General features: G+C 32.5%; 1 protein-coding gene and 2 long non-coding RNA genes across 3 annotated transcripts; all 3 read right to left on the bottom strand.

Annotated features, from left to right (window-relative positions):
• Positions 1 to 372: 372 nt before the first annotated feature.
• On the bottom strand, positions 373 to 961 carry LOC123684666. The gene is made up of 3 exons (XR_006748165.1): positions 897 to 961; positions 703 to 770; positions 373 to 523 (listed from the first exon to the last, which is right to left on the bottom strand). It is a non-coding gene; the product is annotated as an uncharacterized LOC123684666 (long non-coding RNA).
• Positions 962 to 5,006: 4,045 nt separating this feature from the next.
• LOC123684549 lies at positions 5,007 to 5,602 on the bottom strand. Its single transcript, XR_006748157.1, has 3 exons — positions 5,498 to 5,602; positions 5,307 to 5,380; positions 5,007 to 5,177 (listed from the first exon to the last, which is right to left on the bottom strand). It is a non-coding gene; the product is annotated as an uncharacterized LOC123684549 (long non-coding RNA).
• A 1,131-nt stretch (positions 5,603 to 6,733) lies between these two features.
• LOC123683927 lies at positions 6,734 to 14,951 on the bottom strand. Its single transcript, XM_045622935.1, has 3 exons — positions 14,771 to 14,951; positions 9,596 to 9,829; positions 6,734 to 7,017 (listed from the first exon to the last, which is right to left on the bottom strand). Exons 1-3 carry the CDS (start codon positions 14,777 to 14,779, stop codon positions 6,826 to 6,828), a joined length of 435 nt encoding a protein of 144 aa, XP_045478891.1. The 5' UTR covers positions 14,780 to 14,951; the 3' UTR covers positions 6,734 to 6,825.
• Positions 14,952 to 16,366: the final 1,415 nt, after the last annotated feature.

The raw sequence follows: 16,366 nt of genomic DNA, 5'->3' as shown, positions 1-16,366 counted from the left end.
AATACTTAGTATTTGTTCTCTTTATTTTGAATGAATATTTATATATAATAGGTAGAAATAATGTTTCGATGAGTTGAGTTATATTTTTCTTGATTCAGTTCCTCAATTATCAACTTTTGAAATATAATATTCAATGTGTTAAATCACTACTGTATGATGTTGAATTATAAAGATGAATTAGTAAAATTCATCAAAAATAATATTGAATGAATATATATTCTCATCTTCATTTGTTCTGAATCGAACATTCAAAACTCATTCAGGGAGAATTCGTTAATTTTTTTGTTATCGATTATTTATGATTTATGACTTTTAGAAAGCGTCAAATGGATTATAAACTATCTAAAAGGAGATGGTATTGATACAAGCTCATTATTGGTTGAATTTTATTGATTCTTCATTCATTCGAATTTGTTTCCGGTTTTGATTTTTTTCAGAAGAAGAATTTTAACAGCAAATCTGCTAAAGCTGCTCCAATTGCAAGAAAATCATCTGATACTGGACCTCGTTCAACAAGCTGAAACTATCAATCAAGTCAATTGTATATACGTGGAAAACAATGCGATCATGCTATAATTTTCAATTTAATATAATTTGTGTTTGATTTTGTTATGTTATGTTTGATTCATCGTGAATAAATTCTTGAAGGAAATATATAAAGTTATAATTTAAAACATAAAAATGAATTTGTTCAGTACTCACCTCGGGTTCAGCCTGACATGAGTAAAAAAATATAAATAAGACAACAAAAAATATGTGGATCTGCATATCTGAAAAAAAAAATTTTATACTCAAATCAATTTGAATAGTAGTTGGATATTCGACATTAGATACATTCCGGAAAAAATGTGCTTTAACTAACTTCAACATTGTAAGACATTTAAATAATGCATTACCTCAAGCTTACTTCTCTGATGTAGGTATAACTATACAACACAAACAGAATCAGGTTAGGAGCAATATGTCAATGCTGAAGACTGGTGTTCCTTATTATTTATATGTATAGAAAAGCCAATTTAATGATTCATTTAACATTATTTTTGTTTTTGTTATGATAACTCATTAAACTTAAAAAAAAAAAACTATAAAAATTTAATCGTTTCAATTTCATCTTCCAAAATCATCTAGGTACTTTGGAATTCAATTAATTTTCAAGTCTATCGATGTTTCTTTAGATCCATTCTTTTTCGAATACATAAAAGCAAGAAGGGAAATTACGAAATCTTTACAATATATTTATATCATTAAATACTCAACAGAAGAAAGTAATTGGAATTGAAACAGTAAATAAAATGTTTTCATGAAATTCCCGATCAGTTCTATTTCCCTTTTGTCCTATTGATATATCAATCTTGTAAAGTATTCATCATTAAATTATGTTTTTTCAGAGGCGCATTTTTCCAAAGCAATTTTTCGCCTTTCTATAAAACTATTTTTTGGGTGTTTCTATAAGTAAATATAAAATAAGCCATCTATCATTCTAATCCAGATTTTCCCTCTTTAATATTTTGAATATTAATTTTCAACTTTTTTCTTTTTTCCAGAGTCAGAAAGGTCGTCATTCAAATTCCTTGTACTTATTTAAGCTCAGATTGAATATTATCAAAAACTAATTATATTCAAAAGAACGGGAACTTTTTGAGTGAATTTGCCTTGAAAATATTTCTTATTTATTTACTTTGGTTTGGAAAAAAAATGAGAAAAGACAGAAATGAACTCCGCTAATAGCAAAATTCTTCAATTTAGTTTTTAGACTCCTTATTTTGCTTCTGGTCCAATTTTTTGGGTGTTTCTATAGGTAAATATAAAATAAGCCTCCTATCATTCTAATCCCTTTTTAATATTTTGAATATTAATTTTCAACTTTTTTCGTTTTCCAATGTCGAAGAGGTTGTCATTCAATTTCTTCATACTTATTTAAGCTCAGATTGAATATTATCAAAAACTTGATAATATTCAAAAGAACGGGATCTTTTTGAGTGAAATCGACTTCAGAATATTTCTAATTTATTTATTTTTGCTTTGGAAAAAGAGTGAGAAAGAATTTACAAAATTTTAATGAGAAATGTTTATAGGACTTTTTATTTTAAAATTATCCTTCGTACCTCCAATTCAGTAACACCCTGTTTAAGGTAAGAACAATCGAATCAGTTATAAAAAAATGCTATTGTTTCGACTAATTTTGTCAAAAATTTTTTTTCGATTATCCCCCCAAGAAAAAAAAAGATCTATGGCCTTAGTAATCTGAAAAAACTTTGTCCGGTTATAGTGACTTCTCGATCGTTTTCACGAGCCTCAAAACCCCGAAAACTATATTTGATACAGGCTAGAAGAACTTCGTATTATCTTCTATAAAAATAACAATTCTTGCTGCAATTCTTATGATTTATGGATGCTTGGATAAGAAGTTATTAAGTTCATAGATTAATTAATATACCTATGAATCATGATAATTTTTGAATACAATTGAATTTAATCAAATAACAAATAGCAGTGAATAATGGTTACAACCTATGCATTATTGATAAGATTTTTATTAACAAACAAAGAAAACAAGCATCACGTCTACCATACCCTATGGTAAGATGTTATATCGCCAAAAAAAGTTCATCGACTCACATCGATAATATCTCAGAAAAAATTAGTGAATACTTCTAAAGGAAATTTTAATTACATATTATCTTGATGAACTAATAATAATTTGGAAATTTTCATCAAAAATGATAAAGATAGAGCTAATAAAGATAATAAACCAGGTGTCTACAAATTGAAATGAATTACCCTATATGATTAACATTGGAGAAACATGAAGTACTTTAAAAAAGAAAACTATAACCTCTTCTTGAAAGATCTCCCTGTTTGACAAAGTAAGAAATTAAACATATTGCACTTTGAACATTAGCGAATCATATAAAAGATTGGGGCTTTAACTCAAATGATATATTCTAAATTCTTCCTATGGAAAATAAATAGCTTTATGTGTTTTCAGTCAACGTTTATATTTCTCATAGATAGTAGTTGTTCTACAATATATGTTTCATTATCAGTCGGAATGTAGCCTGAAGAAGCCACAATATTGGCGAAACAATTGTCACAAATCATTAAAATATTAGTGGAGTTTTTTTTTTTAATTTTATTTATAATCAATATTCATCAATCTGAATCTATTGAAAATCATCTAATGTTTCAAACATGCAGAATTTATTGAGAACCATACAGACTTGTTATAGCTATTTGTTCATAATAATAAAGAAAATGATGATGATGATTTTAAGAAGGCTATCTACTTCTTAGGATGGGGATAAAAACTGTAATTCAAATTTGAGAAAAAATATAAATATAATTGATCTAACAAATAGAAACAAATATATTTTATATGTATTTATTTATTGTTTTTTGTTAGCTAATGACTTTTCACTTTTTCCCAAATTTACTGTTTGCTGGAGGATTGAGAATATGAATTATTAAACGTCTTGAATTATATACGTATATATATTTTCTATCCCGAGTTATTTTGAACCTAACTTTTATGAGAACTTGATATCATTTCACACCAAGAAGGCACTATTTCTAATATCTATCAGAAATCGGAATATCTTCATCTGAGAATGATAAAATAATAACTGAGGCTGATATAAGGAAAGAAGTGAGTAAAAACAATAACCTACTCACTTATTGAATTAAAAAACCTACCAACTCGAGAACACAATCTAGAAATTTTAAAGGCAAAAAACGTATTTTTCTCAGCATTATTTAAACCCCAATAGACTACAGTATGGGAGTTGTAACGTTACAATTGCCCATGGCCCATGAGACTCTAAAGACTGATTTCTAGGGGTGGTTTGGCTTATTTGGCAACAAAACGCCTACCCAGGTTTTTACAAATTTAATAAAATTTAAATATACAAAGATCGAACCTTTTCACTCTGAACTATTAATATTGAAATAAAATCTTAACTTATATCTGTTTTTAATGAATCACTGTGCTATCAGGATGGAACCCCTTTTGTAGATTATTTTCAGCCTTTAAACACCAGATCTTAGCAGGAAGCTATAGTCCTCCAATTACCATTCAAAGAAGTTGATGTAATAACGCCAGGTATTACGAAGGTGTTCTCTCAGTTTCAGAAACTATAAAGTGGTTCAACGTATACACCATTCCAACTTATATATCTCAAGGAAATACTTCTTGATATTTTTAATCCCAAAAGAGGTTTCTGTTGTTCCAATCCCACGGGAGGTGCGAGAATCCCGACACAATTCTCGCCGACATATTAAATTCCAAATCTCAAACTAAACTAGTAATGGCTGAAATCTAAAACAAGTTAAGTATCTTTCCCGGAGTCTAGACAATATTCAAAATCTTTCAGGAAAATTCTCTCTGTTTCCTTCTCTAGATAAGCGCATCCGCATCCTGACTAAAGGCATATAATTAATTGACAAATTACCACGTCTTTGAAAATTCCAGTAGCGTAACATGAATTGAAGCGTGCAAAATCGTTGCAGTGTTTAAATGTTCCCTTCTGAATATGACGTTTTTGTAGACCATTTTAGAATTTTTGGATCCGTCCATTGAAAATTTAGAATGAAAACTTTTGAGTAGCAGTGATCGACATTTTTTCAAAAATGCGTGGATTTGTCATTCGAAAATTATTTCGCTAAACAGTAGCTTCCTCAGATTTTACATTTTGAATAACCATTGTTAATAACAGTTGCTCAAAATGTAGAATCCGAAGAAGCTACTGTGTAGTGAAAACATTGTTATCAAATAATGAAGAAGTGGAAATAGAAGAATTGTTATTTAATTTCGATTTACATTATGATAAAAAATCACAATGATCAGGGCTAATGAAAAGTTACTCATTCTAATTTTTCAACGTTCAAAACCAAAAAAAGGAGTCTTCAAAAACTTCATATTCAGGAGGGATATTTTTCTGGGTTTCCTTATTTTTTGGATAACGTTAACTGAATGTAAATGATCAAAAGGGAATAGTATTAATACAAACTCATTATTAATTCAATTTTATTGAAACCTTCATTCTAGTGTGCTCCCAGATTTGAATTTATTTGATCCATAGACGAATTCCTTTTAAGAATGCATATCCTCTCTTCACCAAATCTCCAAATGCTATTTCAAGTGCCTTAAAATCGTCATATACGTCCGCTCGTTTAGCAATCTAAAAATATCCAATGAAATCAATAGTTTCAACGTAGATAAATAAGTGGTTATGCTATACTCCTTATGCTTAATTTTACTCTCATACTTTGATATGAGACATTGAAAAACATTTTTTCTTCATACTCACCTCAGGCTCTGTCTCTGCCTGGCAAATGCAGAAAAATAGGAATAAGGCAGCAAATAAAATGTAGATCTTCATATCTGGAAATCAAATTTTTTTATCCAAACCAGTTTGATTAGTAGGAGATTCAATATGAAATGAAATTATAAAAAGATCGTACATATTAACATTATAAATCAACTCAACAAATATATTACCTTAAGATTGTTTTCTTTGAGGTATCTCAAACAGTAGAATCAGATATGTTTCGATTATCAAAATGTCAATGGTAAAGATTGCAATGCTTGATTATTTATATGTACACAGAAGACAATTTAATGATTCATATAACATTATATTTTTACTTTGTAATTATAACTTATAGAACTATAAAAGTTTAATCGATTCCATTCCATCTATACAAGATCTAATTCAGAATTCAATTATTTTTTACCTATAAGTTATATTTCTTCAGATCCATTAATTTCCAAAGACTGAATATCAGAAATTGATATTTCAAAAAATATTTTCTTGAAACTAAATCGAATTATGAAATAATGAATTATTGACAACGAAATTTCTCATTGGTAGATACGTCTTTCAAGTTATCTAATTCTCTCGATTAATCTAACCCCTAATCAACTTCGAACTATATCAAGATTATTTTTCCTCGATACAGCTAATTAATTCAATGATATTTCCATCATGTTTTTTGCCTTAATTGCTATTTTTTGTCCCAAAACTTTATATAGGTGTATATTCGAGTATATATGAGAGGTGATTTATTATGATAAATATTTTTTCATCTTCATCTGAAACCTTTTGTGTTTTATATCCACATTTTAAAAAAGACCAAGTATAGATTGTGGGTGAATTCTTGTTTGAAGAATTTCATCATCTTCTAAATTAGATCGTAAGTAATATTCTTATACTTTCTACCCTTCATCCCTGATAGGTATCACTTCTAAACATCATCCTCAACATCGAAGAGCACAACTGGAAACATTAAGGTAGGTACTCTCAAACAATTGTTTCTTGGTCTATTTAATTATAATTGTATTTATATCATCATCATTTTCATTTCATGAAAACGATTAGTGTTGAAAATCCGATAGCGGATTTTCATATCTATTTATTCGAATATTGAAATATACATTATTTCTTTATAAATCCAGAATCTTTTATGGATGATTTTGTTGACTTCATCATTTTATTTTCCTTTCGTGTGTCCTTAAAAGTATTTCCATCAACTGAAGATTGAATCAATCATTTATCCAAAATTTTAAAAAATCATTAATTCGGGAGAAAATTGATCTGGAACATAAATGTGCAATCAATGTTCAATTGGTCGAAATGAAGAGCCTCTCCTAAATGTATGTAGACATTGTTTAATCTTAGTTTAGTGGAATGAGATATCTATTCTTATTTTCCTGTAATATTAGATAGACAAAAGTAAAAAAAATATAACATTTATTAAATCACTAAAAACTACAACAAATAATATACATTGAACATTAGTCTCATTATAATCAGTCATTTTTCAGGTTCAACTTTTTGAAATGTTTCTTGGATGATCTCCTTTAGTTCTAGAGAGTACTGGAAAAACCTTCTTCTGAGCAGTATCAGGTGATTGAGTGGTTCCTCCAAATCTTTGTGTTGCATACTCTCTTAGTTTTCGTATGGCAGGTCTAGAGTGCTGTACAAGGTTGTTTAAAGCAGTTAAGGTTGATATAGGTATCTGAAAAGAAATGATCAATTAATAATTTCTTCCTTGTATTCTGTATGAGGTACTATACTGATTACAGAGTAACTTTTAGGTATGGAACGCCCCATTTATTTTGGAAACAGATCTCACGATTTTATAGATTTTGATGTGCAAGGATCTGTAATATTATGGAGGTATCTACATTGTTTTTCTGGAATAATATTGAACTTCGTTAGGTCGAAAAGATCACTTTGTATATATTTTCCTTTTTACCCATATGAATGGTTCTTAGGCCAGTCAGCTCCGGACACCAAGTGTTTCTGCTTCCGATCCACAGAGCCTACAAAACTCGTCTGCTGACTTTCCCATACGGTAGAAATGATGTTTGTACCGACAGTGCCCCGTTAGCAGTCCCACCATCACCCGAAGCTCGTCTCGCGACAGCTTCAGGAGCTTTTTGGCGTAGGTAGGTGAAATCTTCACGAAATTCTTTGCCTGAACAAGTCTAGGAGTGTTAGTCCAGTGGATTGTCCTGCTGTTCAACTCCTATAGCTGGAGCGCAGCATTATATTGGTCTTTTCCTATCCCTCAGAAAGGCTCAGGTCCAGCAGATGTTAACCTTAATGCATTTTTTGCAAGTTCATCAGCTCTTTCATTTCCTTCAACCCCACAGTGCCCTGGTACCCATAGTAGAGTCACCTTATTTCTTCTGCCCAGTTGCTTTATGGTGTTACGGCACTTCCAAGTCAGCAGAGACCCCTGGCAACACGATTCCAGGGATCTCAGCGTAATTTGGCTGCCCGTGGTGATGTAGATATGCGCCCCCTTGAGGTTCATTTTGTGACACTCCTGGGCGCATACATAAACAGCCATTATCTCGGTCTGTAGAATCGAGGGCTCACTTCCTAGGGCTTTAGAGATCCTCAGTTTAGGTCCATATATCCTAATGCCGGTGCCCTTCTCTGTTTTTGATCCATCATATGGATGAATTGTCCAGACAATTTACGAGACTTATTGCACTAGGACGGTCATTTAAAACCGTTTCAAAGGGCGTTTCAAAATCGTAGATGGTTGGCATAACATCCGATGGTTTTGCGAGGAGGTTTGAATCTAGTTGATTCAGTATCCTCATATGTCCAACCCAGTTTCCAGGAAGGAGCTTTTCATTAAGGGAAATTCTTATTGCTTCGAGCAGGCTACATTTCCTCACATGTAGATGTAAGGGAAGCAAGTCTAGTATGACCTGTGGGAGCTGTGCGCATAGCTCCTGTGACACCAATGCACGCCAGCCTTTGCAGTTTCTGCAACCGCATATGTGTGGTGACCTCCTCGGTTTTTGTGCATCATGCTAGAGATGCATAGGAGACAATAGGGCGTACCACCGCTGTGTATAACCACATTACCATTTTCGGTTTCACTCCCCATGTCTTTCCAAAGAGTCTTTTGCATGCTCACATCTTACCTATATGTTTCCCCCAGTTCAGTGTACTGTCCAGATATTTGCACTCACTAAAAAATGCAAAGTCTGACCATTTAAGACCAGAGCTCTGAGGTCTAGATTCCTTCTTCTAAAGCAAAGAGTAACAAACACGAGATATTCTATCAAATATATTGCAGTTGAAATAGAGGAAATATTCATTTCATTTCTAAAACATAAATTTTTTATTTCTCAAGAAACCTAGGGGAGGCTAAGTCTTTCGACGATGTGTGTATTTTGTACTACGTTACCCGACCACACCGATAAGGACTTATTCTGCCCTCGATAGACTGAAAACGTATTTGAGAAGTACATTGAGAAGTGAGACATTGACTGAGCTTGCTCTGTTAAATAATTACTACAATTTTGAATTCGAAATTGAGAATGTATTAGACAGCCTAGAACACCAGAAAGGAAACTGAACATTCAAAATTACTTATTTTGTTATCTTTAGTTTTAACTTCAACCTTCAACAGTTCAATCTCCGAATTATAGAATGAATTCTTCATATTTAATTTTTATACAACCGACAACCTAAACATTTCAACTAACTTTTCCTCTATCGCCTAATTTCGAAACAAAATGCTGGCTGCGCCATTGATGAGTTTGGAAGTTTAATACCACACGAGTAAGAAATTCGCACGTGTTGCACACCATACTTTTTTTGCGATTATTAATAACCAGAAATCTTTCACAAAATACAAATTTCAACACTTAAATCGAATTGATCTATTTCAGAATGGCCTTCTCAAAGGACCAATTTCATTAGCCTATACAGAATCACAGTCCGAACTGTGAGAAATGATTCAACACATGGAAAAATTAATTTTTTATACGAAATCGCTTGAGGATATGAAATTACTAGTCCAAATCTTCATTTTTTACTTACATTTCAAATTTTTGCCCTTATAACTTTTATCTTTGGAATCCTGAAGCAGTAATTCCCTTCCAATCGCTCATTGTTTTTCTAGATATAAAGATTTAGAAAACTGAATTAATATCTATGAATTTATATGGTGATAGTATGAATGAATGAATCTGAGATAGTTTTGAAACTAGAAGATGTTGAAGCAGCCACTTCGTATTTCTTTTTGGTGATAATCAATGACAGATGAGTATGAATGAATGGCTTACATTGAAGAGACTATCAATAAACTGTGACCTCTGCTCTGATGGGTCTGTTTGTCTCTTGCCTCTACCTTCATTATTCACAACAGCTAACTGGTAATCATATTGGTTCTGTTCAGGGTAGCTTATCTGCTCCATTGTCTTTGGTGGGTCTATAATTCCTGCTATCTGAAGAGACTGTGTAGTGATAATAGTGATAAGGAGCAACCAAACTATTCGATCCAAGATGTAAACCACTATCTGAAAATATAATTTAATTTTAGAATCATAGGATCATAGAATCATGGAAATGTATTGAAAACTCTTTGTTATATTCCTTGTGACCAACAGTAATTTATATTATGCTTATTATTTGTAATGTTCAACAATGTCCAAACATATTCACAAGAAATGTACATTACAAATGTCACTATATGGTTATTTCTTCTTTCAACAGAAAAAATTTGGACACGTGGAGAAATCAAGATGTTATTACGATTAATGTAATGGACAATCCTCGGGACAGTGTACGTATATTCAAAATGATGAAAGCACTGACGTGAAATGAGGAGCTTTGGAGCTCACGTTCATTCACGCGCCAATTGCGTCCCTAGAACCGCATATATACCTATATACAGTTATGTGGAATCTAAGATTGTAAATGGCACATAAATGAACGAGCGCTGAAAAGCTCTTGACTTTCCTTATTTGTCTTCCATGTTCTGATGAAGCAATCAACATCAAGCGTGGAATTGTTATTCTATACAGGGTGATTCACGGGGATGGCCTATTAGACGAATATTTGCATATTGGGTTTGGGGCAATGATCTTTCTCTCTAAAATATTTTCAGATCTCTACAACTTCCGATTGTACAGGAAACGTACTACTACTTCCTCATTTCAATTGGCACGCCCAGTATATTATTACATCATTAGATAGCTTTCTTGATGACAATTTCGGCAATACGCCATACCTTGGGTAAAAACTCATTATTCATGAGGGTCATTCTTATGAAAAAAATGGTGGCGGTGAGGACTCACATTTTTTCGAATTTTTCGGCAGAAAATGCCTTTTTCGAACGAAATTTCTTTTTTTTTCGATTCTGCAAATACGTAGTATTATAAGACTGTTTGCGGCTTGGACTAAAAATGTACAGGGTGTTCATAAGAAGATCATGAACTTGGACAACTCAAATTCATCAAAACTCGAGATTATCAAATTAAAACCTATATTTTTTATTATTTCATTCGATTCTACGTACAAAAATAGTGGGTGTTACTTAAGGAAGACAAAAACTCAATATCTTTGACAATAGACGATTTTGAAAAACCAATAACGGGATGCTTTGCAAAAAATCTGCGACTAAAAAACTGCGTTGAAAAATATAGTGTGCCATTTGAAAAACACCAATTCTCCTTTGTATCTCTTAAACGATAATGAATATCTAAAATGTTTTATGAGTATCATATAAATAATAAAAATTACTGATAAATCGTTTTAGAATTTTTTTAAATCTCGAACATAAACCAAGATGTAGGGAAATATTCTGAAACATTTTTCAGGAACACCCTGTACCTTAAGAACGAATCAAGATATCTATATGATCTTCTCTCTGATATCTTATTATTTAAAAAAAGGATATCGGGGATCCTTGAAGATTTTTTCTCTTAGTGTTATAGTTCTCCAAATGCTTTCGCAGTGAGCATCGAATTTAGGACACCCTGTAGAGAATAACTCTCAAAAAAAAAGTTCATCAATTAAAAGTAAAAAAATTACCTTTTTTACGACAAAAAATAATCAAGATTTTCTGATCTGATAACTATCTTTATCGGAGGATATTTTTTAGAGAATGCATTTTTGCTTATTAGCAGAAAGAATCAAAGCAATGCCAATATATAAGTCATAAGAAGGACGGAATTCTCGTGGGATTCGAATTCATACCAAACAAGACGCAGGTTTTATTTTCAAGGAAGTAGTATATCGTAATAAAAAGATAGTTCTCATTAAAATTCGACAAATTTGAAAGCAGAATGTTGTTGTGATGCAGATATATAGATAAGCATGCATTTATCATTTATATATGCTTTTTTGTGAATGATAAATGCTTCTGCATTGGAAGTATGTTTTCATGGAAATTCACTTTGCAGGTTATCAGAGTAATTGTATAAGATCAATCAGAAATCTACTACTTTATTTTGAAATAACTATTTGAAGATTCACGGCGTATAAAAACACTTGGATTCACGTCAGTGCTTTTCCCATTTTTTTAATTAAATTAATGGATCGCTGTCTAGACTAAGCTCTCATGAAGATATAGTTGCCTCATTCCGTAATGGTTTTCTACATATTTCAAACCTTATCTTACAAGGTATTTCGACTTATTTAGAAAATATTAGTTTTTTCAATATGGTTTATTATTTTATCTTTCAAAAAAAAAGTTGAAATTAAGATCGATATTTCATAAGAAAAATCACTGAGCCTTTAGGCGCTAGTCATTCATGCACTGCACATAAATAGGGTGTTCCTAAATAGTAGGTATCGGATCTTTTAAAGAAAAAAAGGCCTATAAACATAGGCCCGCAAATGCTTTGTTTAGGAGATGAGGCTTTTGATGTTAATTTTTTTATCAAGTTTTTTTCTCATAGCACCTTCGCTCCACAAGATATCTAACTTGAATTTGGCATGGCATAGATACCATAATTTAAAGATTTCATCATTTGCTAATCTTGAATGCAAATCTACGGGGTGCTATTTTATCTGGAACAGATCCCGCTTCTTTTCTCCAGAACTTTTTTTGATGGGCCACTGGCAGTTTATAAAATCGTAAAAACAAACTTAATTTCGTTGTATCTACTACCGATTACGAGAAAAAAAATTCAAACAATTCTGTAGTAATCTTCAGTAAAATCCAAATTATAAAGATCCAATGAGTGAGCTGTGATAGATATGTTTAAAACAAAACATGTTCGGGGCAGTGTTTATAGGACTAATCTCAAGGATTATTGAAGGAATTATTCGTTTTCCTTTTTACCGCCAATTTAGGACACCTGTCTACCTATGTATATGAGATGAGATTTAACATGATATTTAGTTATCGGTTAGTTTATCTAGATAATGAGTTTTGATGATTCGGTCCCTTAAAATTTAAAAATTTTTTTAGTGGTTATTATCACATATACAGGTGTCCCGTAAAGACCACGTCAAACCGAGGGAGAATGTAGATCAAAGGATAACCCACCTGCTATGACAAAATTTCCATTATAAAAGTCTTACCGTTTTCGAGTTATTTTTTTTTTTTTTTGAAAATAATGAATTTTTGCCCATTTCAATAGTTTTGTTCTTACGGTTGGTACAGTTTTACATCTTTTTGGTTAATTTTTTCAGTAAAATATTGCTGAAGAATGATTTTAACATTTACATCAAAAACATCCTCCGAACATTTTAAAGGGGGGCTATGAGAAATATTTTTATTGGAAATTTTGGTAGTGGATTATTTTGTTCATGAAGTTTAGCCCATCGCATCGTAGTGAAAAAAAATGTACCGAGCTACTGCTGCACACATTACACCAATAAATTGTCTATTTTATAGTGATTTCAAAGAGGTATCACACAAGTCATTTGTTATTCAAAGAAAAAAGATATGGCTCTTTTTATCCAAATGGGTACGTTTCTGACAAAATCAAGTTTGTCAATTCTGTTAAGAAATCTTCGATATTGCATTACTCAGTGAACAATGGTAATTGTTTACGTGCGAAAATATTACTCGCATAATTATTCACCTCAACAAAATTCAATTTTGCCGGCAAATTTTGCGGAAACATCATGCAGATCCAGATTTTTTTAATAAGATCATTAGGAGCGACGAGTCTTCCTGTACCAAGGATGGGTACATGAATCTCCACAATTTGCATGGCTGGAATATCATAAATCCACACGAGGTGAGAGAAGATAGATCACAATATCGATTCAAGATCAATTTATGGACTGGAATATTTAATGGTGCAATTTTGGGCCCGAACGGCGGTCACCAAACGTGTCTTTCAATAAATCGATTGTGGCACGAGCTGTGTGACATGTTGCGCCGTCTTGTTGGAACCACAGCTCCTAGACATCATGGTTGTTCAATTCAGAAATGAAAAAGTTAGTAATCATGGCTCTATATCGATCACCATTGACTGTAACGTTATGGCAATCATCGTTTTTGAAGAAGTACGGACTAATGATTCCACCAGCTCATAAAGCGCACCAAACAGTCAGTTTTTCTGGATGTAACGGTGTTTCGACATACACTCGAGGATTAGCTTCACTCCAAATTCGGCAGTTTTGTTTGTTGACGTAGCCATTCAACCAGAAGTGCGCTTCATCGCTAAACAAAATAAAATGGACGTAGTGCGCGATACGTATTCCGCACAGAACCATTATTTTCGAAATAAAATTGCACTATTTGCAAACGTTGTTCAGGCGTGAGTCTATTCATGATGAATTGCCAAACCAAACTGAGAACAAATCACTTGACAGCTTTTAAATCGGTTGCCATCCTGAACAGTAATGCCAACTTAAAGTTATATACCTCGAAAAAAAACACCCGTTACTATGATAGAAGGTAGTGTTGACCGGCCGAAAGTAAGACTCTCATCGAGTGTTTAATCAATAAATTATTTGTGCTTCCGATTATACAACAAAAGGAAGTGGAAACATTGAGTTCACTTCTATTATGAAAATTTCAAAATTTTCACTTCCATTTCAGACCATCCTAAACAACTTTGATTTCGTGCCTGTCTGTCAGTCTGTTTATCTGCAAATTTTTGTAACAGCCTTAATATACTATTCTAATGAAATTTGGTATGAGCATTTATTTCAAGCCGTAGATTTTCCATATAAAGGGTGCAGGTCGAGAATGCGCGAAAGTGAAATTCCCAGTATTTCAGTTAATGAAAATTAGTACTAATTTTCGGATCTAGTAGTAAGTTTTTTCGTGAAAAAAACACGCACCGCAAACATACTAGACAAACGAGCACATTAATATAAAATCATTCATTTGTTTTCATAAACACATTAGTTTTTGATGAAAGCACTTTGATGTATACATATTTAACAAAAATGAAAGTAACCATACAGCATAATATAAATATATGAATCAACTGCACTTCCGGAAATGTATTTAAAATCTACTGCGATGGAAAATACTACAAAATACTCACTTTGCTCATATTGACTTTTAGATCCTTGTTTATGGTGAAGCACACTAAAAAAGTACTTAACTGATCGGAGATACTCAAAGAAGTCTCTGAGCTAAAAGTACAGAGCTCAACGCAGAAGAATATAGGAATAATTGAATAACAAACGATTACGAGTCTGATATAACTGTACCACCTTAAGGATATGTGAATAAATAAAAACCTTTCTCTCGTGTTGGACTCTTAGGTACTTTCACATTTCTCTCCAGCCTACCCGGTAGAGGATGTTTTCGCCAGTACCGTAATGTCCCATGTTAGTTGAATTACGCACAATAGCATTCTGCAATATTATCATAATATGTATTCCATTCAGGAAACAGATTTATCTCAGCCCTCGATAGCTGAACCTAAAATCCCCAAAAAAGGTGTACAAAAAAAATCATTTAATCCCTCATTTCTCTATTAAAGAATCCTGAAAATTTCACATTCCGTATCTACAAGTAAAGGGTGTTCTTTTAAGAGCTATAGAACTTTAAATTACAATAAAACAACGATGGATTATTCGATTGACATGAATTTTATTTATCCGCAAGATAATCTTGTGGCATTACATTTTAAATATGATTTCTGGCATATGACTGCCACGGCTAGCTCGGATGTAGTCCAATCTGGACGTCCAATTTTCGATTACTTTTTCCAACATTTGTGGCCATATATCGGCAATAACACGGCGAATGTTGTCTTCCAAATGGTCTGGAAATTTTCTGGATGTAACGGTGTTTCGACATACACTTGAAGATTAGCTTTATTCCAAATGCGGCAGTTTTGTTTGTTGACGTAGTCATTCAACCAGAAGTGCGCTTCATCGCTAATGGATATAGTGCGCGATATGTATTCCGCACAGAACCATTATGTTCGAAATAAAATTGCACTATTTGCAAGCGTTGTTCAGGCGTGAGTCTATTCATGATGAATTGCCTAACCAAACTGAGAATAAATCACTTGACAGCTGTTAAATCGGTCGCCATCTTGAACAGTAATGCCAACTTAAAGTTATATACCTCGAACAAAAACACCATATATTATCGTGTACACATAGGGCTGCCACCAGGACCGGCAAACCGTACATTTTGCCGAGGCGCCAAATTTTAGGGGCTCAGTCAGTCAATGAAACAGGACATAATTTTCGACAAAAACTGTTTTCTTAATGAAAATTCCACTCTTCGTAGTTAAATACATAATAAAATTACCAGAGCCTTTTTTTAATCTAATATAGGCGCACTATCAACTAATGTTATGAAAATACAAACAGGTACTTAAATGCATCTTTAAGAACTACGTCATCTTTTTGCTATACATTTATAGAGCGTCGTACATTTAAACAATGCAGAACGTTTTTTGATGAAATCGACAAATCGTTCTTTGATTGATTTGACAAGGTTAGTTCAACTATGAAATATGATTTCATTCGAAATTGAAAAGATGTCTTAGGGGAATCACAGAGGCTCCTTCAACGAAAATCGAGAGAAATTAGGCAAAGCAAGGCGGCAAAATTTTATTTTGCAGGGGTGCCAAAATGTCTTGGGGCAGCCCTGTGTACACATTAGATAGCCGATTTAA

This window comes from Harmonia axyridis, chromosome 7 (assembly GCF_914767665.1).
Source record: "Harmonia axyridis chromosome 7, icHarAxyr1.1, whole genome shotgun sequence".
NCBI classification, from domain to species: Eukaryota; Metazoa; Arthropoda; class Insecta; order Coleoptera; family Coccinellidae; genus Harmonia; species Harmonia axyridis.
Note: the sequence above shows the minus strand (reverse complement) of the source record. Positions and strands in the feature narration are given on the sequence as shown.

Excerpts from the sequence above, each read along its gene's own strand:
- LOC123683927 (XM_045622935.1), bottom strand. Across the intron at positions 7,018-9,595 it reads TTATTGATAGTCTCTTCAAT|ATACCTATATCAACCTTAAC; the intron begins GTAAGCCATTCA and ends ATTTCTTTTCAG.